The sequence below is a fragment of the Puma concolor genome, chromosome B1 (assembly GCF_028749965.1).
Source record: "Puma concolor isolate L17-30 chromosome B1, mPumCon1.1.hap2, whole genome shotgun sequence".
In the NCBI taxonomy this organism is placed as follows: Eukaryota; Metazoa; Chordata; class Mammalia; order Carnivora; family Felidae; genus Puma; species Puma concolor.
This window is the reverse complement of record NC_141670.1, coordinates 43,999,908-44,027,454: the sequence shown is the minus strand read 5'-3', so window position 1 is coordinate 44,027,454 and position 27,547 is coordinate 43,999,908. Positions and strand designations below refer to the sequence as shown.

Here is a 27,547-nt window from a genome sequence, read left to right as displayed (position 1 = left end):
TTCATTTATAAACTTCAGGCAATGTTGGTAATATTATCTTTGATATATTTAGTCCACTCTCTTTGTCATGTATATATTCTTACATATTCATTATTTTAACACTATATGTTTATTAAAATGTATTACTACATGCTATATTTATACATATATAGTATATATATTTGTAAATATATTTGTATATAGCACATATATATTTATGTATAATATATGTTTGGGTATTTATAATATATAGTGTATATATATTTATAAATATATTTATATATTATATATAGTATATATGGTATATATTTATATATAGCATATAAAATACAGAACATACTTGTATATAGTATGCATATATTTATTATATATTTATATATAGTATATAATTTGTTATATAAGATAAGATATATTATTAATGTATGTTACTATGTAATATACCATATATTATAAAAATATATAAAAATATTTTAATAATTATACATCATTACACATTATATGCATATATATGCTTTATAGTTATACATATGTAATATATACATAATACATATTATTACATGACATTTTAGTAATATTTGTTTCTATTATTCATATCTTATTATTTATATTATATTGACTTACCTTAGACAATGTCCATTGATTACTTGCTATGAAAAATAAGAGATTAAAATAGTTCAACACTTCTTATGTCCATTGTCAAGATTTATAAAATTTATAATTTATTCTATAAAACTTTTATACTTTGTATACAGGTTAATTTAAAGATTAAATTAATAAATAGTATAATATTGTGAAAATGTAAATTATTAACTCTTGGATAAATAAATAAATATATTGTTATGCTAGTAAAGCTTTAAGAAAACCTTTTAGGCATTAGGGTCTAATGGAGATGCTTAATTTTTTTCCTCACTTCTTTACCTTCTATGGGTGAAACCAACTGCCATAGAAAATTGAATCTCATCTTCCTTTTCCTAGAATCCTTTCCTATTTTTTTCTAATAACTGCTGAGTTTTTGTTTGTTTGCCTGCTTTTAGTTTCCAGTTTATTTTATTTTTTAATGTATTGTTATTTTTTATTTGAATTGGGTATGATACATTGAGTTCAAGGTAAAGGAAAGTTTATGTCTTCAGATGACTGAGTATGGGCTAGTTCAGAATTCATTTGTAGATCTGATTTTTGCTTCAATGTCACTTCCTTTCTCTGGCTGCATAGGGCCTATATGCTAAGTGTATTAGGGGTTAAATTATTTAAAAAATTATTCTTTGCATTCCTTTAATTATAAGTAATCATTTTCTTTTGTTTTTGACTAGATCCTTTGCCCGGTGTTCTGGGTTCAGGACTTTTTAGGCAGGAGGACCCTCCTCCAAGAAACTGATTGCTTGCTCCCACCCATAGGGAACTCTCAGCTATGACTGCCCATCTCTCACCTGTAGCTTTTCTGTTTGCTTTTGGGGCAGTGGAGACATGAGATAAGTGTGGTCTATCTGGTCTAGATTTATCTTTATTTTTTTTGGAAAGCTAGGAGGAATATTTTAGAACTCCTTTATATTCAATGTAAAGATGCAGGATGAGAATATAAGAATCTAAAATATTTTTATCTTTTCATGTAGGTCTTTTAAAAATTTTTATTTCTATGTAGTTAACATACAGTGTTATATTCATTTCAGGTATACTGTTACTCAGTGCTCATCAAGATAAGTGTACTGTTAATCACCTTCACTTGTTTCATCCATTCCCCCACCTACTTCCCCTCTGGTAACCATCAGTTTGTTCTTTATAGTTAAAAGTTTGGTTTTAGGTTTGCTTCTTTTCCTCTCTAATTTGCTTTGTTTCTTAAATTCCCCGCATGAGTGAAATCACATAGTATTTGTCTTTCTCTAATTTATTTTACTTAGCATTATACTCTCTAGATCCATCCATGTTGTTCCAAATAGTATGATTTCATTCTTTTTTAAAAGTTTTTAAATTCCAGTTAGTTAACAATACAGTATAGTATTAGCTTTGGGTGTACAATTTAATGATTCAATATTTTCATACAACATGTGGTGTTCATCATAAGTACACTCCTTAATCCCCTTATTTAGCTCATCTGCTACCCACCTCCCCTCTGATAACCATCAGTTTGTTCTCTATATTTAAGAGTCTGTTTCTTGGTTTGCCTCTCTCTCTCTCTCTCTCTCTCTCTCTCATTCATTCCCCTATGCTCTTTTGTTTCTTTTACTTATGAATTTTTTTCCTTTTGTAATTTTCTTCTAATTATTATCTTTTCTTTTTTACTTAAAACCCTTTAACATATCTTGGGAGGTCAGTTTAGTGGTGATGATTCCTTTAACTTTTGTTTGTCTGAGAAACTCTCCCTCTTTGAATTCTGAATGATAACCTTGTCAGGGAGAGTATTATTGTTTGTAGTTTTCTCCTTTTAGCACTTTGAATATATCATGCAACTCCCTTCTGGCCTCTAAAGTTTCTGCTGAAAAATCAGCTGATAGCATTATGGAGTTTTTTTTGTATGTAAATAGTTGTTTTCCTCTTGGTACTTTCAAGATTCTGTCTCTATCTTTGTCATTTTAATTATTTAATTACTATGTGTTGTGGTGTGTACTTCCTATGGTTTATTTTATTTGTGGCTGTCTATGCTTTCTGGATATAGATGTCTGTCTCTTTCCCAAGGTTAGTGAAGTTTTCAGGTATTATTTCTTCAAATAATTTTCTGGTCTTTTCTCTCTCATTTTTCCTTTTGGGATCCCTGTAATGAGAGTATTAGTATGCTTGATGTTGTACCAGAGATCTCTTAACATATCTTCATTGTTTTTAATTTTTTTACTTTTTTGCTGTTCAGCTTGGGTATTTTCCATTACCCTGTCTTTCCAGTCATTAATTCATCTTCTGCATTTTCTGATCTGCTGTTCATTCTCTCTGATGTATTTTTCATTTCAGTTATTCTATTCTTCAAGTCTGATTGTTTTTTAAAAATTATTTTCTATCTCTTTGTTGAAGTTCTCACTGAGTTCATCATCTCTTCTTTCTAGTCTAGTAAGCCTGTTTTTGACCATTACTTTGAACTCTATCAGATTGGTTGCTTATCTCTGATTTGTTTAGCTCTTTTTCTGAGGTTTTGTCTTATTCTTCAGTTTGGAGTTTATTCCTCTGTTGCCTCATTTTCTTTGTCTTTCTGTGTTTGTTTCTATGATTTAGGTAGAACAGCTACTTCTCTTAGACTTGAAGAAATGGCCTTTTGTAGGAACATCGCTTATGTGGACTGCATGTGCCTGGTGGCTTTGGTTGGCTTGCTGGATCTGTAATGAGTGTGGGCTGGAAGTAGGGCATTCCACACTGGGGCTGCCGTGGTGGAATGGATGGAGCTTCAGTGGGCACTGGCCAGGGGATTCTGGGGTTCTTTGTATAGTGGCTGTTGGCCTGGAGTGCTTCAGGATGCTTTGTACATGTGTTACATTGGTGAAATGGCTGGAGCTATAGTGGGTATTGTCCAAGGATGTCCCTGTGTGTGCTACATGGGGTCACTTTGTGGGACTTTTCTTGGGCGGGGGGGGGTGGGGGATGGCAGGGTCTGGTGTAGGTCAGAATCCCAGGGCTCACTGAGGCATTGGGCTGGCTAAGGTGCCCTGACCCTTCTTTTGTCTGTGCTATCAAGGTGGAGAAGGAACATAAACAATGGTACTCTCCTGCTCCTTTGGCTCTAGGGACAGTTTCACAACTCTCCTGCCATTTGATAGAATTCTAGGGCTAGTTCCTTTTATTCTAGTAGCTCTTTAAACTATGGCTTTTTTTTCTCTGTTCCATAGTATCCAGGGCTGGTGTTGGCTAGGGCCCACCAGTCTCCTTAGTGTTGGCTAAGGTGGTGGGCTGGCTAGGATGCCTGAATTTGGCTGTTATCTGTGCTATCAAGGTAACAGGATAATGTAAACAATGGTGCCAGCCCCTCTGATTCTCTACCACTTGGTGGAGGGTTAATTCCTTTATATTTTAGCTTCTCTTTTAAACTCTGGCTTTTTAAAATGAGCCCAAGGACAGATGAATCTGCTCACAGTTCCTTTGTACTATCCCCCCATACTGCAGCTCACAGCATCTGACATGGTGTTCCTGTTATTTTTGTGTCTCCATGTCTCCTGCCATTCTTTATGTAGTTCCTCTATCCTAAGTTGTTCAGAAGCTGTTCAGTCAGCCCTTAGTTCTTTTTCAGGAGGAGTTGCTGTATAGGTAGACATAGATTGGGTGTGTCTGTGGAGGAGATGAGTTCAGGGTCTTCCTAGGTTGCTATCTGGGAGTCTCCCTTGGTGTATGTGCATTTGAGTAGGCGGTCTCCTCTTCCAGGTTTTACAGATTTACTTTGGCAGAGACAGTTCATTACCAGTTAGTTTAGTTTGGGTTTCTAGATATGTCCATTGGTAGTGTCCTTGGGCAGGTCAAGCTTGCTCTCAGGGTCCATTTTTGAGAGAGGCCACTGTGTCAGCTTTGAGGTTGGGGATGGAATTGCTGCTAGCTGTTAATAATTGGACGGGAGTGCTGGCTTGGTTCCCTGCCCAAGTGAGGGTGTGGGATATGCTTTGCAGTTGCCTGGCTTCACTCATTGGGCTTCCTAGGTGGTTGGGACAGGTATTTTACTCAACAGGAAATGGGCTATGATTTAGATTCCCTGCCATGGCAGGGTAGCAGAATGTGTCCCAAGGCTTGTGTGACCCATTGTTTGGGAACCCAAAACAGGCAGTACTGTACACTGAATTCCTTGGCCAGATGGGACAGTTGTTTTGTGGTAAAGGTGGGGAAAGCCATGGGCTGTGTTTTCTGTTCAAGTGCCACTGTAAGTCCGTTGTTGTATGGCTATACAGTTTCCCATGTACACTGGTTAGGTTCCCTGGTCTAGGCTGGCTGAAGTCTGTATTTAACAATGGGCATGATTAAAAATTAGTCTCCTTGCAAAGGTGGAATGGGACAATCAGCTGGCTTGATTCAAGCTGACCTGTACCCCAAGTTCCATGGTCAAATGGTATCACTGGCTTTGCTCTGTGGATAATCACCTGTGCCTGCAGTTCTCTTTGTTCAAGTGATACTGGGCTACATAGCTTTCAGGTGTACCAGCTAGGCTTTCTGTTCAGGTAGGGCAAGGAGATTCAATATTCAGCATTGAATATTCCACCCCTGTCTGGGTGGAACTGACTCCAAGCCCAGGAAGGCTTTTTGTGGTCTTAATTTAAGTTGACATGTGCCCCAAGTTCCCTGGCTGAAAGGTGCCATTGGTTTTGCTCTGTGGACAATCAGCCATGCTTACCATACTCTCCACTTGCACACTGCTAGGCTATATAACTTCCAGTTGTTATGACCTGGCTTCTGGTCAGGTGGGGCAAGAAGCTACACTTGGCATTGGGTAGGGTTATGACTCAGCCTCCTTGCCTGGGTGGGGGTGTGAGGTAGACAGGCTCCAGCAGTGGCAAGGCTTTTTGATGACCTGAATAAGGAAGACTCGCTGTTCATTGCATTCCCTGGTCGGACTGCATCACTATCTTAGCTCCACAGATGGGCAAAACTGCTGGTTGAGGCTACTTCTTGGGTGCTGTGGGTAGGAATGTGGTCTTAAGATCTGAATGCTAGTTGTTGCAAGCCCCTCCACCCTTCTCTGTCACAGATTTCCCATGATTGAGTCACATAGCATCCTTTGTGTTCCTTGTCAGGGAAGACTAGACTGGGGACTTCCAAGAAGTCACCTAAATTGCTGGGGAAGCTAGATGTCTACCCTGGGCTTTCGTTTCCCACTTGAGGTACTGTAGACTCTGGGGAAACCTCTGGCACTGCACCAGCCTTGGGAAGAGGCAAGGTAGTCAGTGTGTAGCTGCTCTTACCCTTCTAATGTGGTCTGTCTTGGTTTTTGCAGTTCAGGGAGTGCTTCAGGCTCACCTCCATGTTCTAGGATCTTCTTGGTGGGTTCTTGTCCAGGAATAGTTGTTAGTTGTTCTTGTGAGGGGTAGTAAAATTGAGAATGACCTATCACACCATCTTGATAACATCACTAATGTTGTGATTTAATTCTTAACATGGACCTGAAGGCAATGAGGTTTGGTGAGACAAATGTCCTAGGTATTATCATCAAAACTGTGTTTGTTTGTTTTTTTAAAGAATTTTTTTAACGTTTTATTTATTTTTGAGACAGAGAGAGACAGAGCATGAACGGGGGAGGGTCAGAGAGAGAGGGAGACACAGGATCTGAAACAGGCTCCAGGCTCTGAGCAGTCAGCACAGAGCCCGACCCCGGGCTCGAACTCACGGACCGCGAGATCGTGACCTGAGCCGAAGTCGGACGCTTAACCAACTGAGCCACCCAGGCGCCCCTGTTTGTTTGTTTTTTTTAATTTGGGGGCTCTCTCATATTGTTTAGAGGGAGGCTTCCTATTCTGGAAAGTGAAATCCAAGTATATTTGTCCATGTTATCCAATTGTTCCCTTCCCAAGTTTCAGATTCTAGCTTCTTCCCCATTAAGCCTGGTAGATTTGAGAATTAAATTAATTCTGCAGCCTTTCAGCCCTTATCCTTAGGCTTTACATATGGTGTTACTCAGCCATGTCAATCCAACAACTACAGGATATGAAGAGTTACTACAGTGCTGGTACAGGAGCTTACTGATTGCCTATTTGCATTCTCTGTTGCTCGTTCACAGCTTTCTCTTTATATTTTTCATAGTGTGCATCCTCTAGTGCTGTCAAAAATCCAGTTGAACCCAAAGTTTTTACTAGAGCTTATCATTATAGCAATGAAGTGCCCTGATCTTCCTCACAACTTGTCCTCACCTATACCTTATCCTGTGCCATATTTGGTAATAACTGGACAAATTATAATGTTATTGCATATCATGAATTATCAGTGTCACATTTCTCTTTGGCAAGGAAGTTATCCCTGCGCTTTGTTAAATATGTGAGCAGCATAATCCAGGAATGCTATCTTGAGAGTCTTTCTGTGGTTTCACCTGATATGAGTTACTGAGTCATGGAGAATCCTGACAGGAAGCTGATAGCACACTTAAACTGAGTAATTTGGTTACATGGCCACTTTGTGAGCTGGGAAGCAGAATGAATACAAGAGCTGTCATAAGAAATTAGCTAAATTGAAGATCATGACCCATATAGCCAAAAATATAATGAAAAACAGCCCTTTTATATAGTTATGGTAGCTACTTAAGAATTATATTAGGTATTCAATTGTTAAATCATGATAAAGCTTGGCATAGTCTCAGTTTGCTTATATCTCAGTAAAATTTCATAAGAAGAACTTAAGCTTCTCACCTGTTCAAGGAACTGTATTTTCTATTCTTAAGTATTTGATAAAATAATAAGTATATTCAAAATTAGAAAATTATTACTTTTTATCACCTTTTAGTGACTTGTCTTTCATTTGAATGTTTGTTTTTGTTAATGTAGTACCCCAAGGAGGTAACTCTGGAGGCATTTTCCATTATTGTTACACAGATGCTTGGACTGAGTCTGGGAATATCATATGATGACACAAAGAAATGTCATTGTACAGGAGCTATCTGTATAATGAATCCAGAAGCTATGTAAGTTTATTTAAAAGTAAGGTTATGTTTATTTTGTTTTAAATATTTCAAGTACAAAAATTTAGTGTTTACTTATAGCACAAATTAGCCATAAATGGACCAAGTACTATAAAATATAAACATGAAATTTTAAGTGTAAGAGAGTTGGAAGGAGGTGTACCATTAAGAATAGTCAAGGATAACAAATTCAATTGGAAAGAAAAATTAGCAAGGGAGTGATATTTAGACTATGTATTTTATGAAATGACATGTTTAAAAATATGTCAGAATAGGGTGGCAGAATGGATAAAAAACTAAGACCCATCTGTATGCTGCCTACAACAGTCTCAGACAGAAAAGCACACAGACTGAAAGTGAAGGTTTGGAGAGAGCTTTTACATGCAAATGGAAACAAATAAAATCTGGGGTAGCAATAGCTATATCAGACAAAATAGACTTTAAAACAAAGACTGTAATAAGAGACAAAGAAGGAAATTACATAATGGCAAAAATATCTATCCATTAAGAGGACATAACAGTTGTAAATATCTATGCACCTAACATAGAAGCACCTAAATAGTTAAAGCAAATATTAACAAACATACAGAGAGAAATTGACAGTAATATAATAAAATCAATAAAGAAACAGTGTTTTTTTGTTTGTATTTTTAAAATTATTTTATTTGTAGTTTACATATAATTTTATATTAGTTTCGCATATACAACTTAGTTTTTTGACAAGTTAATATATTGTGCTGTGCTCGACACAAGTGTCTATTCTGCTTCATTGATCTAGGTGTCTGTTTTTGTGCCAGTGCCATACTCTTGATCACTACAGGTTTGTAATATAACTTGAAGTCTGGATTTGATATACCTCCTGTTTTGATTTTCTTTATCAAGATTGTTTTGGCTATTTGGGGTCTTTCAGGATTCCATACAAATTTTAGGATTGTTTGTTCTAGCTCAGTGAAAAATACTGTTGGTATTTTGACAGGGATTGCATTAAATGTGTAGATTTCTTTAGGTAGTATAGACATTTAAAAAATATTTGTTCTTTCAATCCATGAGCATGGAATGTCTTTCTATTTCTTTGTGTTGTCTTCAATTTCTTAACAGTGTTTTATAGTTTTCACAGTACAGGTGTTTTACCTCTTTGGTTAAGTTTATTCCTGAGTATTATAATGTTTTTGATGCAGTTATAAATGAGATTGTTATCTTAATTTCTATTTCTCCTACTTTATTGTTAGTGTATAGAAATGCTAATGAGTTATGTATATTAATTTTCTATGCTGCAAATTTATTGAATTCATTTATTAGTTTTCTTAGTTTTTTGATATAGCTTTAAGGGTTTTATATGTATAGTATTATGCCATCTGCTTATAGTAATAGTTTAAGTTCTTTCCCAATTTGATGCCTCTAATTTCTTTTTTTGGGTCTGTTTTCTATGGCTAGAATTTCCAGTACTATGTTGAATAAAAGTGGTAAGAGTCGCTGGGGCGCCTGGGTGGCGCAGTCGGTTAAGCGTCCGACTTCAGCCAGGTCACGATCTCGTGGTCCGTGAGTTCGAGCCCCGCATCAGGCTCTGGGCTGATGGCTCGGAGCCTGGAGCCTGTTTCCGATTCTGTGTCTCCCTCTCTCTGCCCCTCCCCCGTTCATGCTCTGTCTCTCTCTGTCCCAAAAATAAATAAAAAACGTTGAAAAAAAAAAAATTTTTTAAAAAAAAGTGGTAAGAGTCGACATTTTTTGTCTTGTTCCTGATTTTAGAGGAAAAGGTCTCAGTTTTTTTTCCATTGAGTAAGTTGTGGTATTTTCATATATGGCCTAATATATTGAGGTATGTTCCATCAAAACCCACTTTGTTGAGAGTTTTTATCAAGAATGGACATTGAATTTTGTCAGATGCTTTTTCTACATTTATTGAGATGATCAATTTTTATCCTTTGTCACATAGATTGACTTGCAAATATTGAACCATCCTTGTATCTCCGGAATAAATCTCGGTTGTCATAAATGGTCCTTTTAATGTGTTGTTCAACGTGGCTTGCTAATACTAATTTTTTTGAAGATTTTTGTATGTATGTTTATCAGAGATATTGGCCTTTAGTTTTCTTTTTTGTAGTGTCTTTGTCTGGTGTTGGTCTCAGAGTAATGCTGGCTTTATAGAATATATTTGGAGGCTTTTCTTCTGTTTTTTGGAATTAGGTATTAACTCTTCCTTCAATGCTTGATAGAATTCACCTGTGAAGCCATCTGGTCCTGGACTTTTATTTTTTGGTAGTTTTTTGATACTGATTAAATTTTGTTGCTAGTAATTTGTTCAGATTTTTTATTTCTTCTGGATTCAGTTTTGGAAGACTATATGCTTCCATTTCTTCTTTGTTATTGAATCCATTGGCATATAATTTTTTACAGTATTCTCTTATAATTTTTTGTACTTTTGTGGTATCAGTTGTTACTTCTTTTCTCATTTCTGATTTTCTCTTGTGTGTTTTTTATTTCAGTTATTATATTCTTCAGGTCTTCTTTTTATTTTATTTTTCTATTATTTTTAATGTTTGTTTTTGAGAGAGAGTGCATACACATGAGTGGGGGAGGGGCAGAGATAGGGAGACAGAGGATCAGAAGTGGGCTGTATGCTGACAGGAGAGAGCTTGATGTGGGGTTCAAGCTCATGAACTGTGATATCATGACCTGAGCCGAAGATGGATACTTAGCCAACTGAGCCACCCAAGAACCCTGATTGATTCTTTTTTAATATTTTGTATGTCTTTATTGAAAGTCTCACTGAGTTCTAACCCTCATCTTTTCATTCCAGTGAACATCTTTATGATTATTACTTTAAATTTTTTATTCAGCATATTGCTTATCTCCATTTCTTTTAGTTTTTTCCTGATGTCTTGTTTTTTCTTTTGGAGCATATTCCTTTGTCTTCTTATTTTGCTTGATTTACTGTGCTTATTTGTATGGATTAGTCAGAACAGCTACTTATAAACTTGAAGGAATGGTCTTATGTATAGCCATCCTCTAGGTAGACTGTGTGTGGTTGGTGACTTTTGCTGGTTGGCTGGAGCTGTGGCTGGCATTGGCTGGAGATCCAGAGGCTTTCCACATGGTGTGTGCCCTGTCATGATAGCTGAAGCTGAAGTGAATGCAGTACATGATATCCCAGGATTCTATATGTTGACAGCACTCTGTGTAGGAGGTTCCCTGTCAGGACAGCTGAAGATGAAGTGATTATAGGCTAGGGTGTCTTGGGGAGCTATTTGTTGATGGCGCTTTGTGCAGGGCATACTCTGGTGGGGCAGCTGGAGCTAAGGTAGTATCTGGAGATCCCTTAACTCTCTGCATGGCAGAATAGCTAAAACTAAAGTGCGTGCAAACTGGGGCACCCAGATCTCTATGCACAGAGGGCACCTTGGCAGGAAAGCTGAAACTGAAGTGGATATAAACTGGGTTGTTCCAGTACTGTCTGCACAGAGCATGCCCTTTAAGTGTGGCTGAAGCTGAGGTGGGGTATAGGCTGGGAGGTCCTGGCATGCTCTGCACATGGGGCACCCTGGCAGGACAGCTAAAATTAAAATGGGCAGGGGCTAGTGTGATTCCTGGGCTCTTTGCATACAGTGTGCCCTGGCAGGACAGCTGAAGCTGAATTGCATACAAGCCAGGTTTTCTGAAGGTGCTAGCTCAGGGTTGCCCTGGCTGGGTGACTGGAGCCAAGAGTGGTGTGGGTGATGTGTTCAGAGCACTCCTTATAGGGGATGCCCTGCTGGAGTGGCTGAAATTGATGCAAGCATGGGCTTGTGTTTCCTGGGGTACCTCATGCAGTGGGATTTGAAACATACATCAATCAAGAGGTTCCAGAGCACTCTTCACCATGGGGTGTCCTAGCAAGACGTCTGAAGCCCAAGTGGTGCGGGCTTGGGGTGTTCTGTGGTGATTTGCACCTGTGTTACCTTGGCATGAAGGCTGGGGCTTTAGTGAGACTAACCAGGGGTGTCCTGATGCATATCGGCCACCTTGGTAAGATGGCTGGGGTTGGTGTGAGTTGTGGGCCTGGGCTCACTGAGATGGCAGGCCAGTTAGGGCCCTGGGACTGTGCACTGGTCTGTGCTTTCAAGGTACTTTCAAGACTGCCCTCCTACCAGAAAGCAATCCAGCAGCTCCTTCAGCCTTTTGGAGGAGTCTTAGTGCTGGCTGTTTTATGTGCTAGTTGCTCTTTTAAATCACAGCTTTTTAGCGGCACCTGGGTGGCCCAGTTGGTTGTGTCCTACTCCTGATTTCAGCTCAGGTCATGCTCTCATGGCTCATGAGACTGAACCCCACATAGGGCTCTGTGCTGACAGCATGGAGCCTGTTTGGGAATCTCTTTCTCTCCCTCTCTCTGCCCCTCCCCTGCTCTCTCTCTCGCTCTCTCTCTCTCTCTCTCAAAATAAATAAATAAATATTAAAAAATAAATCATGGCTTTTTAAAGAAAAGATAAAAGACAAAAAGAAAAAGAAAAAGAGAAGAAAACAAAAAGAAAGAAAAGGAAAGAAAGAAAGAAATAAAGGATTTGATTTTTTTCTGTGTCCTTGCACAGCTGGGGCGGGGTGGGTTTGAGGGCCTGGGACTCATGAGTCAGCAAGCCCGTTATGGCATCTGGACCCTGCTCCAGTCTGCGTTTTTAAGGAGGAGGGGAAATATAAACCCATCATTCTTCAGGTGGGTGACCCTGTGACCCAGAGAAAGTTCCTGCAGCCCCTCCACCATTTGACAGAGTTCTAGTGTTGTGTCTTTCAAATGCTAGTTGCTTTTTAAAGCTGCAGTTGTTTTGTTTTCTTGTGTCTAAGGACAGAAGAATCTGTTTTTGGTCCTTCTGTACATATATACCTCCCCACTGGGATTCACAAAGTCAGGAGTAGGAATTGCCTTTGTTACCTTGTCTCCATCTCTCTTTGTCTCCATCTCTCTTTTTTAAAATTTATTTTTAATTTTTATTTTTTAATGTTTAGTTTTGAGAGAGAGAAAGGCGGCAGAGAGAGAGAGAGAGAGAGACAGAGCGTGAGCAGGGGAGGGGCAGAGAGGGAGGGAGACCCAGAATCTGAAGCAGGCTCCCAGCTCCAGCTCCCTGCTGTCAGCACAGAGCCTGACGTGGGACTCGAACTCACTAACTGTGAGATCATGACCTGAGCCGAAGTCAGAGGCTTAACTGACTGAGCCACCTAGGCTCCACTGTCTCCATCTTTCTTGCTGTTTTCTTTTACTGTTCTGTATTATGTTGTGCAGTAGCCTTTCAGTCAGCCCTTTGTTCTCATTTAGGAAAAATTGTCCTATAGTTATATGTAATTTGGTGTGTTCCCTGGAGCAGGTGAATTCAGGGTTTTCCTATGTTGCCATCTTGGACCACACTTAAGAAAACAGTATTTTTGAATGACACATTAAACCAGATGGGTTTAACAGGTACATAGAGAACATTCCACTCAAAAACAACAGAATATATATTCCTTTCAAGTGCACATGGAACATTCTCAAGGATATTTCACATATTAGGCCATAAAACAAGTCTCAATAAATTGAAGAAGATTGAAACCATATCATGCATCTCTTTTGACTATAATCCTAAGAAACTAGAAATCAATTAAAAACCCAAACACATGGAGGCTAAATACCATGCTAATGGTCATCTAAATGGCCATCTAAATGGTCACTTAGATCAACAAAGAAATCAAAGAAGCAATCAAAACATACTTGGAGATAAATGAAAATAAAAACATAACAGTTCAACGTCTCTGGGACACAGCAAGAGCAGTTCTGAGAGGGAAATTTATAGGAATACAGGCTTACAGTAAGACACAAGAAAAACCTCAAATAATCAATCTAACCTTACTTTTAAAGGAATTGAAAAAGAAGAAACAAAGCCCAAAGTAGAAGGAGGAAATAAGAATGATCACAGTAGAAATAAATGGAATAAAGGCTAAAGAAATAAATAGAAAAAAAATCAATGAAACCAAGAGCTCATTCCTTTAAGATAAACAAAATTGAAAAACTTTTATCCAGACCTATAAAGGAAAAAAGAAAAGAACTTAAATAAAATCAGAAACTAAAGAGAAGTAACAACTGATAGCACAGAAATACAAAGGATTATAAGAGACTACTACAAAAAATTGTATGCTAACAAATTGGGCAAATAAATTCTTAGAAGCATACAAGTTGCAAAAACTAAATCAGGAAGAAATATAAAATCTGAACTCAAACTCATAGATTCCTAGGAACAAAATTGAACCAGTAATCAAAACCCTCCAACAAACAGAAATCCAGGAGCAGATAGATTCACGGATAAATTTTTACCAAACATTTAAGAGTTAATACCTCTGCTTCTGAAACTATTCCAAAACATAGAACAGGAAGCTTCCAAATTCATATTATGAAGCTAGCATTACCCTGATACCAAAACCAGACAAAGACACTACAAAAAACCCTACACATCAATATCTTTAAGGAATGTACATTCAAAAATCTTCAACAGAATATTACCAAACTACATTTCAACAATACACTAAAAAGATCATTTAATATCATCACATGGGATTTATTCCAGGGATACAGGGATGGTTCAATATTTGAAGGTCAATCAACATACATCATACTAACAAAAGGAAGGATAAAAAGCATATGATTATCTCAGCAGATCAAGAAAAAGCCTTTTACAAAATTCAACATCATTCGTGATAAAAACTCTCAACAAAGTGGGTTTAGAGAGAACATACCACAACACAATAAAGGTCATTAAAGAAAAACCCACAGCTAACATCATACCCAGTGTTGAAAAACTTAGAGCTTTTTGTCTAAGATCAGAAAGAAGACAAGGATGTCCACTTTTACCACTTTTATTCAACATACTACTGGAAATCCCCGCCACAATATTTAGACAAGAAAAAGAAATAAAAGGCACCCAAATTGATATGAAAGAAATGAAACTGTACCTTTTTGCAGATGACATGATTCTATACATAGAAAACTTTAAAGGATCTGCCAAAAACTATTAGAAGTAATAAATGAATTCACTAAAGTTGCATGATACAAACTTAATACACAGAAACATGTTGTATTTTTATACATTAATAACAAAGTAGCAGAAAGAAAAACAAAGAAGATAATTTTAGTTATAACTGCACCAAAAAGAGCTAAATACCTAGGAATAAACTTATCCAAGGAGGTGAAAAATCTGTACTTGAAAACTATAAAACATTGATGAAAGAAATTGAAGATGACACAAACAAATAGAAAGATATTCCATGCTCATGGATTGGAAGAACAAATGTTAAAATGTCCATCTACCCAAAGCAATCTACAAATTCAATGCAACCTGTATCAAAATACCAATAACATTTTTCACAGAACTAGAGAAAATAGTCCTAAAAGGTTGTATGGAGCCCAAAATGACCCCTAAGAGCCAAAGCAAACTTGAAAAAGAAATTACAAAATGAAGCTATCATAATCCCAAATTTCAGGGTATACTACAAAGCTGCAGTAAGCAGAGCAATATAGTACTGGCACAAAAATAGACACATACATCAATAGAACATAACAGAGAGCCCCAAAATAAACCCATACTTTATATGGATAATTATCTATGACAAAAGAGGCAAGTACATACAATGGGGAAAAGAGTCACTTCAATATATGATGTTGGGAAAATTGGACTGCTACATGCAAAAGAATGAAACTGGACCACTTTCTTATACCATACATAGAATATAAACACAAAATGGATTAAAGACCTAAATGTGAGACCTGGAACCATAAAAATACTAGAAGAGAGCACCAGCAGTAATTTCTTTGACATTGGGTTAAGCAACATTTTTCCAGATATGTCTCATAAGGCAACAGAAACCAAAGCAAAAATAAATTATTGGACTACACCAAAATAAAAATCTTTTGCACAGTGAAGGAAACCATCAACAAAACAAAGAGGCAACCTACTGAATGAGAGAAGATATTTGCAAATGCTATATCTGATAAATACATAATACATAAATACATAAATAACATATAGAACTGAACACCAAAAAGACAATCATTAAAAATGGACAGAGGACTCCCTGAATAGACTTTTTTCCACAGAGGAAATACAGATGGCCAACAGATATGTGAAAAAGATGCTAATCGTCAAGGAAATGCACATCAAAACTACAATGAGATATCACCTTACACCTGTCATTATGGCTAAAATAAAAAGCATAAGAAATAACGTGATGAAGAGGATGTGGAGAAAAAAGGAACCCCTCATACACTGTTGGTGGAAATGTAAATAGGTGCAGCTACTGTCAAAAACAGTATGGTGGTTCCTCAAAATATTAAAAATAGAAAAACTATGATGCAGTTATTCCACTATGGCTATTTAGCCACAGAAAATGAAAACACTAATTTGAAAAGATATATGCACACTTATGTTTATTTCTGCATTATTTATGATTGCCAAAATATGGAAGCAAGCCACGAATCTTTTGATAGATAAATGGATAAAAAGAAAATATTATACACACAAAGGAATATTACTCAGCAGTAAAAAAGGTTGAGATCTTGCCATTTGAGACAACATGGATGGACCTGCAAGGTATTATGCTAAGTGAAATAAGTTAGAGAAATACAAATATATTATGATTTCACATACATGCAGAATTTTAAAAGCAAAACTAACGAACAACAACAACAACAAAGCAGAAATAGACTTACATACAGAAAACAGAAGAGAGGTGAGTGGGGGAATGGGCAACATAGGTAAAGGAAGTTGTGAGGTATAGATTCCAAGTTATGGGATGAATACGTTACAGGGATGAAATTCTAAGCATGAGGGATATAGTCAACATAGTAGGTAAATAACTGAAGAGTACTTAGATTTATTTTTCTTATCTTTAAAAATGTAACTGATTATGCCTATGCTTTTACACAGTAATATAAGAATAAAGTGAGAAAATAAAATGGGACTGTTTTCTAAACTATAAAATCCCATTTAAGTATGTGGTAAATTAGTTACAGTGAATTTCTAAATTTGCCAGTGACCCCCAAATAGTTTATCAGACAAGGGCTATAGCAAGTTTGTATGGTGTTCTACATTTTTTTTTTTTAGTGAAAATAGGCATTAATTTTAAAAAATATGTTCTTTTCATAGTTAACCACTAAGAGCCATCTAAGGGTTAACTCTTACATTTCTAAAAAAGCTCAAACTCTACCATAAATACTTATATATACAAATATTATATTACAAATTCAATCTAAATTAATTCTATATATGTAACTAATATTATATATATATGTTTATGTACACATAAGATATACTTGTATTAAATTAATATATATTAAGTGAATATTATAATATGTTAAATATAAAATTTATGTAGATTTATAAAGAATATGAGGATTGCTATTCTGTGACTATTGTCCATTTGGCCAGTTACTCTTAAGTATTCTACAAAAAGATTTTTTCATGTAGGTCACCCAGAGTCTAGTATTAATGATAATAAGAATACATATTTTTACATTGTACTTAATATGTGCTAGAGATCATCACAAATACTTTGTATGTATTAACTCATTTGATTCTCACAATCTCTCTATAAGGCATTTCCTATTATTTCCATTTTTAAATTTTATGAACTGTTATAAAAAGGATAATTATCTATGGTCAGGTAGCTAGTTTGTGGCAAACCTAAGTTTTGAACCCAGGCATTTTGGCTTTAGAATCTGTGTTAATAAACTTTGGATTTGCATGGTGCTTTATAAATACTTAAAATGTTTTCATACGTAGTCTTCAATTTCTTATAAAACTCATGGATAGGGCAAGTGTTAACTTTACTTTTACAAAATTTTGCATTTCCGCAATACATCTTATATGTTATATAATTTTCAAAGGAGGCATGTGAGCAAGTACGAAAATATTTTTTCCATTTAATGTGTGTGTTATTTTAAAGTTGCTGGAGTACAGTAAACCTAAATATGATTCTTCATTGGATATACAGTTAATTAACGGCCAAACTTCAGTATTATGCTAAGTGAAATAAGTCAGTCAGAGAAAGACAAATATCATACGATTTCACGTACATGCGGAATCTTAAAAGCAAAACTAATGAACAACAGTAACAACAAAGTAGAAATAGAATTAAATACAGAGAACAGAAGAGAGGTGTGTGGGGAAATGGGCAACATAGGTAAAGGAAGTTGGGAGGTATAGATTTCAAGTTATGGGATGAATAAGTTACAGGGATGAAGTTCTAAGCATAAGGAATATAGTCAACATATTGGGCAAATAACTGAAGAGTACTTAGAGGTCAGTAGTGTCACCAGTGATTTATTGGGCATTTACTATAGGCCAGAGAGTTCAGTTAGGCACTTTACTTGTGTAATAATATTTAATTCTCACAACAACGCTATGAGGTGGATGGGTATTATTATCCCTATTTTGTAGATGAGAAGACTGAGACTTAGGAGTTAATCACTTTGTCTAAAGCCTCATGAGTCACAGGGTTGGTCCTAGTCAACAAGTTTATCTAACCCAAAGCTTTGTTATTTTCTCTATTCCATATTGACTTCATATAGAAGACAGTTAATGTATTGGAATTAACTTGAACTATGTAGCAAGAGAATATGTATTTGAGCAAACTTAATTCTTATAATTCAGTGATCATAATGGTATATTATTTTGATATTTTAATTTATATCTGCTTTTTAAATGTGGGTGGCTTGTGTTTTAAACTCTCACTTTTAGAGTAGTCTGCACACACAAATGAATTTAAAAGTGGAGAGAGGAAAGGGGCAGAGAAAATGGCAAAAGTTATGAAAGTAGGAACCTAGGGAAAATGCATGGCAAGGTTTGCTTACCTATCTGGTTGCATCAGTTTACAAAAAGGCGAAAATATTTGGAAGGAACATGGAGTTATCAGTTATTCAACATAATTCAATTATTTTATTAATATTGTTTTCTTTTCATTCTTTGCTAAGACCAGTTTCATTAAACTATGGAAGTTTGAAGAAGAGAAGATACCATTTTCCAGCATGGACTACATTGAGGGGAACATGGGCTTTATAAACTTTCACTTGTTTTGTTATTTTTTCTAACTCTTCGTCTTCTCATCTGAAAAATGAGATCATGATAGCTACATTGTACATTATACATTACTTGTGATGATGTAATTAATAAAGTCACACCTAAGTTATTTATTGTACTGTTATGTCTTATTTGAGGAATAGGGAAAACCTTGGAGGATATAGAAGTGTAGGGCTATACAGGAGCAGTGAGAACATGGAATTTGGGGGAAAACATATGGAAGAGAGAAAAGCACTGAAAGGAAAATGGAAAATGAAGATGTGTAGAAGATATATATATTTTTTCAAAATGCTGCCAAGTGCTATCTCTAACCTCAAAACAAAACAAAACAAAAAAATGTAGAGGACACTGCTTTCCCATTACTTCTTTCTATCACTTAATTTCTCTGTTCTCTGAACCCAGAACTTAGGCTAGTTATAGCATAGTTTCAGTAACCTTTTATAAAATAATTGGGAACAAAGCTAACATAGCATTAGAATTCAATGTGTAAAATATCAGCCAAACTCCTTATAATTGATTACAAATAATTTTGGGGAATACATGTTCTTAAGTTAAGAACTGCAATTTGGGGGAGCAAAAAATGAATAACTAGGGATTAAATATAGTTGACTAAAACTAGTTTCCAGAGCCAAAATATTACACAGTTTTCAATTAAAAGTTTCCTCACCTTCCAGTTTTGGTGACAAGATTATCAAATTTTATGGTTTATAGTAAAATATATGTTGATATTTAATTGTAAATATTTCATTATGTAATATTCAGAGATTAATTTTGGGGTTAAAAAACACCTGAATTTGAAGTCTTAAACAACTGTGTATGAACACTGATCCTGCTGATTTACAAACTGAGTGGGTTTTGTGAGGTTTTTATCTTCTCTGAACTTTAGTTCAGTTTCTCTAAAATGCTGGAGACAATGCTGGTGTCCCTGATTTATGATGAGGATTAAATAATCAAGTATATAAAATATCTGGCTAATAATATGTGTGCAATAAATGTCAGTTTCCACCTTGTCTGTTAGATTTTTACTACATATTTAGAGTGACTCATAGAAATATTCTCTGAAGTTATCTTTATTAGTGGTGTGTTAACCTTACAAAGTTTTGATTAATACACAGTTTCTCTGAAATCTGTGAGAAAACTCAGGAATAAGCACAGTATAGTCTGTTTAATAAAAGTTTTTTGTTGTTATGAAGAACCAGTAGACAGCTGATTCTATGTTTGCTAAGTCCTGTCCTGGTAATAAGTAATACCAACAATAAGGATGATAAAATTCCTGCCTCAAACAGCTAGCAACTTATTGAGTTATCTATCATATTATATATATACTACAAACCTGTGAATGGCTATTGAAAAATTATTGAAGTAGAAGAGATTTAAACTTTCGAAGAGCTTTATTCTTTTTTCTTAAAAAAAATTTTTTTTGAGAGAGAACATGGGTGCAAGCAGGGGAGAGGCAGAGGAAGAGGGAGGGAGTGAATCTTAAACAGACTCCATGCTCCTCATGGAGCCCCATGCCAGGATTGTTCTCATGACCAAGAAGTGATGACCTAAGCCAAAATGAAGAGTCAGATGCTTAACCAACTGAGTCACCCAGGTACCCCTCAAAGAGCTTGATTCTTAATTTTATAATGGTCATGGGAAACTGAGGGAGTAGAAGAGAAGTTTGAAGAATATATTTGGTATATATCTGTGAATTGACATAAGTGGATATGAGGTTTTCTCCATTCCTAGGCAGAAGCATCATATACATATATAAATACTTCTTCCCTATATACAAGAATTTACATACAATCATACCCCAAAACTCAAAATTTTCTCTTAGGAGGACACCTGGGTGGCTTAGTCAGTGAAGTGGCCAGCTCTTGTTTTTTGCCTCAGGTCATGATCTCATGGTTTCGTGAGTTCGAGCCCCACATTGGGCTGTGCACTAACAGTGTGGAGCCTGCTTGGGATTCTCTCTCTTTCCATCTCTCTCTGCCCCTCCTCCCCCACTTGTGCTTTCTCTCTTTCTCAAAATAGATAAATAAACTTCCAAAAATTTTTCTCTTAGGTGATGTAGTTTGTAATGCATATTAAAATAAAGTTAAATCTATTCTTGATTTTTTTATTGTGGTAGGAACACATAACAGGAGTTCTCTTGAAAGTTTAAATATGAAATACACTACTGTTAACTAGAGGCACTATGTTGCACAGCAGATTTCTAAAACGTACTCATCTCGAATAACTGAAACTTTATACCCATTGAATAACTCCCATTTCTGCCTCCTCCTAGCCCCTGGCAGCCACAATTGTACTTTCTGCATCTATGAGGTTGACTGTCTTAGATATCTTATATTTGTGAGATCATATAGTAGTTGCCTTCTGTTACTGACTTATTTCACTTAGTTTAATGTCCTCGTGGTTCATTCATGTGTTGCGTATGGCAGGGTTGCCTTCTTTTTTTGAGGCCGAATAATTTTTCATTGCACATGTGTACCACATTTTTAAAATTCATCTGTCAATGGATATTTAGGTTGCTTCCATATCTTTGGTATTGTGGATAATGCTGCAATGAACATGGGGATGCAGATACTGAGATCCTTCAGTTATTTCCAATATATACTCAGTAGTTCTATTTTTAACTTTTTTTAAAATATGAAATTTATTGTCAAATTGGTTTCCATACAACACCCAGTGCTCATCCCAACAGGTGCCCTCCTCATTGCCCATCACCCACTATTTTTAACTTTTTGAAGAACCTCTCTACAGTTTTCCATAGTGGCTGTCCTAATTTACATTCCCACCAACAGTGTGCCAAGGATTCCAATTTCTCCATATCCTTGTCAACTCTTATCTTTTTAAAAATGAAATCTTAACAGGTGTGCAGTGATATCTTATTGTGTGTGTTTTTTTAAATAGGCTTCACACCCACTGCAGACCCCAGTGTGGGGCTTGAACTCACAACCCTGAGATCAAGACCTGAGCTGAGATCAACAGTAGGTTGCCTAAGCAAATTAGCCACACAAGGTGCTCCTTATTTGTGGTTTTGATTTGCGATTCCTGATGATTAGTTATATTGAGCACCTTTTCGTTTACCTGTTAGCCATTTATATGTATTCTTTGGCTAGTGATCTATCCAAGTTTTGTGCCCATTTTCTAATCGGTTTGTTTGTTTTTTACTATTAAGTAATACTTAATTTTATTTGAATAGGGACATGTATTCCAGTGAATGAAATCACATGATCTACTCAGGAATGATTTTGGCCTCTAAGCACTTGTTATGAACATTTATCGTTACCTATTAAATTTAACATTTTGAAATATATAGAGTTGTGCTTTCAGAAGTGTATTGCCAATGACATTGTATGGATTCATCTCTAGGCGATCAAGTGGTGTCAAGACTTTTAGCAGTTGCAGTTTGAGTGACTTTGAAAATTTCATTTCAAATATGGGTGCCAAATGTCTTCAGAATAAACCCCAAATGCAAACAGCTCTGAGAGCAATCTGTGGCAACGGCAAAGTGGAGAGAGGTGAAGTGTGTGACTGTGGTACTGAGGAAGTAAGTCTGAAATAGGAAAATTCATAAATTTATTGTTTTAGTTCATCTCTTTGCTGTGAATGTTATGTATCTCAAATATGGCTGAATACTATGCAGAATATTTACAGTTAAGTGAAATCAAGTTTGAAATACATGCAAGAGTATACTGTATAGATAGAGGTTGAAGAATTTTGAACAAGAATGAAATGTACTCCTAAAAATTATTGCTGATGGGAAAAAAGAGAGTCTAGAGTGAGCTTTTGTATTCTAAACTGAACATACAAGATTTTTCCAAACCTGTGTTTAACTATAAATGTTTTACTGAAGATTAATTTGTCAGCCGACCATCAAGTATACTTTAGGGTATTATTTCACAATGGAATTAGTAGTATGGTAAGGGAAGACTATTAATATTACAGTCTGAACATGGGTGATTTTAATTATTCACTTGGAAACAAAACTCTGAAAATACAGTGAATAGAAAAAGTCCAGGTTGTAATACTTTTAGACAGTTCAGTATTTGCAGCAATACTGTAGATATCATATATTTGCATGATTATAAAATAGATGGAGGGGTGCCTGGGTGGCTCAGTTAGGTGTCTGACTTCAGTTCAGGTCATGGTCTCGGGTTCATGAGTTCGAGCCCTGCGCTGTGCTCTGTGCTGACAGCTCAGAGCCTGGAGCCTGCTTCAGATTCTGTGTCTCCCTTTCTCTCTGCTCCCCTCCCTCTCTCTCTGCCCCTCCCCTGCTTGCTCTCTCTCTCTCTCTCTCTCTCTCTCTCTCTCTCTCTCTGTCTCAAAAATAAAAAATAGTTAAAAAATTAAAATAGATGGAAATGATATTAGGGTGTGATACATATATGGGTCTGGATATACTTGTATCTATATCACACTGTTTTAATTATTGTGCCTTTCTAGTATGTTTTGCCATTTGGTAGAACAAGTCTTCCTACTTAATTCTTCCTTCCTTCCTTCCTTCCTTCCTTCCTTCCTTCCTTCCTTCCCTCCTTCCTTCCTTCATTCCTTCATTCCTTCCTTCCATTCTTTTCTCTCTTCTTTCTTCCTTTCCTTTTTCTTTTTCTTTCTTTCTTTCTTTCTTTCTTTCTTTCTTTCTTTCTTTCTTTCTTTCTTGTATAATTAACAGTGTTATTGTAATTTCAGGTGCACAATAATGATTCAAAAATTCTATGCATTTCTTGGTGCTCATCACAATAAGTGTACTCTTAATCCTCTTTATTTATTTTCTACATTCCCCTGCATACTTCCCTCTAGCAACCACCATTTTTTCTGTTTTTTTTTTTTGTCTTTTTGTTGTCATTGTTCATTTGTTTTGTTTCTTAAATTCTACATTTGAGTGGAATCATATGGTATTTGTCTTTCTCTGACTGACTTATTTCATTTATCATTATATCCTGTAGGCCCATCTGTGTTGTCACAAATGGCAAGGTTTTATTCTTTTATGGTTGAGTAATATTCCATTGCATCTATATACTGCATCTTTGTCCATTCATCTATGATAGGACATTTGAGTTGCTTCTGTATCTTGGCTATTATAAATAATTCAGCAATAAACATAGGGGTGCATATATCTTTTTGAAGCATTTTTGTTTTCTTTGGGTAGATACCCTGTATGGGGAATTACAGATTTATATGATAATTTCTATTTTTAATTGCTTGAGGAGTGTCCATACTATTTTCTACAATGGCTACAACAATTTGCATTCCCACAAACAGTGCATGCCATTCCTTTTTTTCCCCACATTTTAACCAACATGTTATGTCTTGTGTTTTTTATTTCAGCCATTCTGACAGGTGTAAAGTGATACCTCATTGTAGTTTTGATTTGCATTTTCCTGATGATGAGTGATGTTCATTATCTTTTCATGTGTCTGTTGGCCCCTGCATGTCTTCTTTGGAAAAATGTCTACTTAGATACTTTGCCCATTTTTAACTAGATGATGATGATGATGATGATGATGATGATGATGATGATTTTGGTGTTGAGTTGTAGAAGTTCTTTATATATTTTGGATATTAGACCCTTATTGGATATAGCATTTGCAAACATCTTCCCATTCAGTAGGCTTACCTTTTGTTTCACTGATGGTTTCCTTAGCTATGCAGAAGCTTTTTATTTTGGTGCAGTCCCAGTGGTTTAATTTTGCTTTTGTTTCCCTTGCCAGAGGAGACATATCTGGAAAAAATGTTTCTACGCCTATGTCAAAGAAATTACTGCCTGTATTTTCTTCTAGGAGTTTTATGGTTTCAGGTCTCACATGCAGTTCCTTAATCCACTTTGCGATTACTTTTGTGTATGGTGTAAGAAAATGGTCCAGTTTCATTCTTCTGCATGCAACTCCAGTTTTCCTAACGCCATGTGTTGAAGAGGCTGTCTTTTCCACATTGTATATTCTTGCCTCCTTTATTGTAGATTAATTGCCCATATAAGTGTGGGTTTAGCTCTGAACTCTGTAATTCTGTTTCATTGATCTAAGTGTCTTTTTTTTTTTTTTTTTTTTTTTTGCGCCAGTACCATACTGCTGTGATTACTATAACTTTTGTGGTATATCTTGAAATCTGGGATTGTGATACTTCTTTTTTTTTTTTTAATTTTTTTTTTCAACGTTTATTTATTTTTGGGACAGAGAGAGACAGAGCATGAACGGGGGAGGGGCAGAGAGAGAGGGAGACACAGAATCGGAAACAGGCTCCAGGCTCTGAGCCATCAGCCCAGAGCCTGACGCGGGGCTCGAACTCACGGACCGCGAGATCGTGACCTGGCTGAAGTCGGACGCTTAACCGGCTGTGCCACCCAGGCGCCCCTGGGATTGTGATACTTCTTTAGGAAACTTCTGATTTTCAGTTTTGCCTGATCTAGAAGTCATGTGAATGGAATGATACAGCACATATCCTTTGTGTCTGGCTTTTTCCTTTCAATACTGTGTTTTTGAGATTCACTCAACATTGTTTATGTCACAATCATTCCTTCCTTTTTATTTTGTGTAATATTTTGTTGTTTGAGTATAACATAATCTGTTTTTTCATTCACATGCTAATGTATATTTGAGTTGTTAACAGTAATGGGCCATTATTCCAAATTCCCAAAAAGTAGAATTGTTGGGTCATATAAGTGTATGTTCATGAGAAACTGCCAAACTATTTTCCAAAGCGTTGTAATTATTTTACATTTCTACCGGCAACATAAAAACTTTTATTTCCCCTACATTTTCACCAAAATGTGATGTTGTAGCCTTTTAAATTTTAGCCATTACAGTGGTTTTGGTTTGTATTTTTTTGCTGACTGTAATTATGTCGAGCTTGTTCTCATGTCCTTAGTAACCATTAATTTGTTTTTTTGTTATTGATTTGTATGAGGTTTTTTTTTTTTTCCTATAGGTTGGATACTAGTCCTTTGTCAGACATGTTCATTACAAATATTGTTTCCAGTCTGTGTATTACCTTTCTGGTTGCTTAATAACATCTTTGAATGGCAGGCACTTTTAATTTTTTTATGAAGACCAGTTTATCATTTTTTTTCTTTTATGGTAATGCTTTTTTGTCCTAAGAAATCTTTGCCCACTCAAGGTCATGAATATTTTCTCCTCTGTTTCCTGTGAGAAGTTTTATAGTTATCACTCACAATTAGTCTGTGATCCATTTTAAGTGTGTTTTTGTATTTTGGGTGATTTTGGTTGAGGTTCACTACACTCCATTTGAATATCAATTTGTTGGTAGTATTTGTTAAAATGACCATCTTTTCACCATTGTATTAACTTAGCATTCTTATGAAAATAAATTACCATACCTATGTGTTACCCTGGATTTTTTTCTGTTTATTTATGTAACATTTATGTTAGTTTTACACTACTCTGATTAATGCATTTTCACAGTAAATCTTGAAAACAGATAATGTAAATCATCCAACTTTGTTCATTTTTTCCAAGATAGTTTTACTATTCTAAGATCTTTGTATTTTGATATAAATTGGAAAATCAGCATGTGAATGTAGGAACTTTGATTGGAATTGTGTGGTATCCATACATCAATTTTGGGAGGATTAAGTTTTTTACTAAAATTGAGTCTGCCAATCTATGCACATGGTGTATATCTCCACTTACTTGGCTCTTCTTTAATTCATATAGTTTTTCCATAGTTTTTCTATAGCTGTTTCTGTAGCATTGTTTTAAAATTTTATTTAACAATTATCCATTGCTAGTATAGAAAATACAACTGACTTGTGACTTCACCTTAGATCTAGTGTTGATTAGAAATGTTGAGAATGGTCTTTGTTTCTTTTTATTTGGGGTGGGGGGGGAACGTTTAATGACTTTCACCATTAAATATAATGTTAGATCAAAGTGTTTTTGGTAAACAGATGCCTGTACCATGTTGAGGAAATATCTTTCTATATTCTAGTTAGCTGAGAGTTTCAAATCAAGAATTAGTGTTGAATTTTGTCCAATGTCTTATTTTTGTGTGTATTGAGCTGATCATGTGAGTCTCCTTTTTACAGTTAACATGGCACATTTCACTGATTGGTTTTGAATGCTAACCCAACCATGTATTCTGGCATTAGCTTCACTTGGGTTATTTTGTTTATGTGTTGCTAGATTTAATTTGCTAATATTTTGTTTGGGGTTACAGCACTTATTTTCACAAGGGAATTGTGGTCTGCAGAATTTTCTTTTCTTGTAATATTTTCTGGTTTAAGCATCAAGGCAATTCTGAACTCATAAAATGAGTTGGAAAGTGATCCCTTTACTCAATACTTTCTGAATGAATTTATTTAGGATTAGTATTATTTCTATTTATGTATTTATATGTTTATTATTTTTATCATGGAAGAGCACTTCACATGAGATCTACTCTCTTAAATCTGTGCTCCTAGAAGTTTTATAGCTTTGCATTTTACATTTAAATTTATGATCCATTTTGAGTTATTTTTTTGTAAAAGGTGTAGAGTCAGTGTCTAGTCATTATTTTCCCTGTGAATGTCCAGTTGTTCCAGCGCCATTTGTTGGAAAGACTGTCCGTTCTCCATTGAGCTGCATTTGCTCCATTGTTAAAGATTTATTATTGGTGTTTCTGGGGTTTTTATTTTGCCCCACTGATCCCTTTGTTTATTCTTATATGAATACCACACTGTCATTATAATTTATAGTAAGTGTGAAGTTGGGTGTTATCAATCCTTCAGTTTTCTTCCTCATTTTTTTTCCCCTCTTCCTCCTCCTCCTCCTTCGTTCTTCTTCATTTTCCCTTCCTCTTCTTCCTCTTCCTCCTCTTCAGTATTATGTGATTATTCTGCATTTTTTGTATCTCCATATAAGCTTTAGAATCAATTCATCAATATCTACAAAATAACTTGCTGGAACTTTTATTGGAATTACATTAAATCTCTAGATAAAGTTGGGAAGAACTGACATCTTGA

At 35.7% G+C, this 27,547-nt stretch overlaps 1 protein-coding gene across 6 annotated transcripts in view; it reads left to right on the top strand.

Annotated features, from left to right (window-relative positions):
- The window catches only part of ADAM32 (ADAM metallopeptidase domain 32), a 189,561-nt gene that overhangs the window by 56,299 nt on the left and 105,715 nt on the right, over nucleotides 1-27,547 (top strand). For all 6 annotated transcript variants that reach the window (XR_015250076.1, XR_015250077.1, XM_086703656.1 and 3 more), the window contains 2 exons: nucleotides 7,404-7,540; nucleotides 21,964-22,141. Coding sequence is in view for 4 of the 6 variants with exons in the window: in XM_086703656.1 (XP_086559782.1) it covers nucleotides 7,404-7,540; nucleotides 21,964-22,141 (315 nt within the window). In the remaining 2 variants the exon portion in view is untranslated. The remainder of the gene's footprint in view (nucleotides 1-7,403; nucleotides 7,541-21,963; nucleotides 22,142-27,547) is intronic.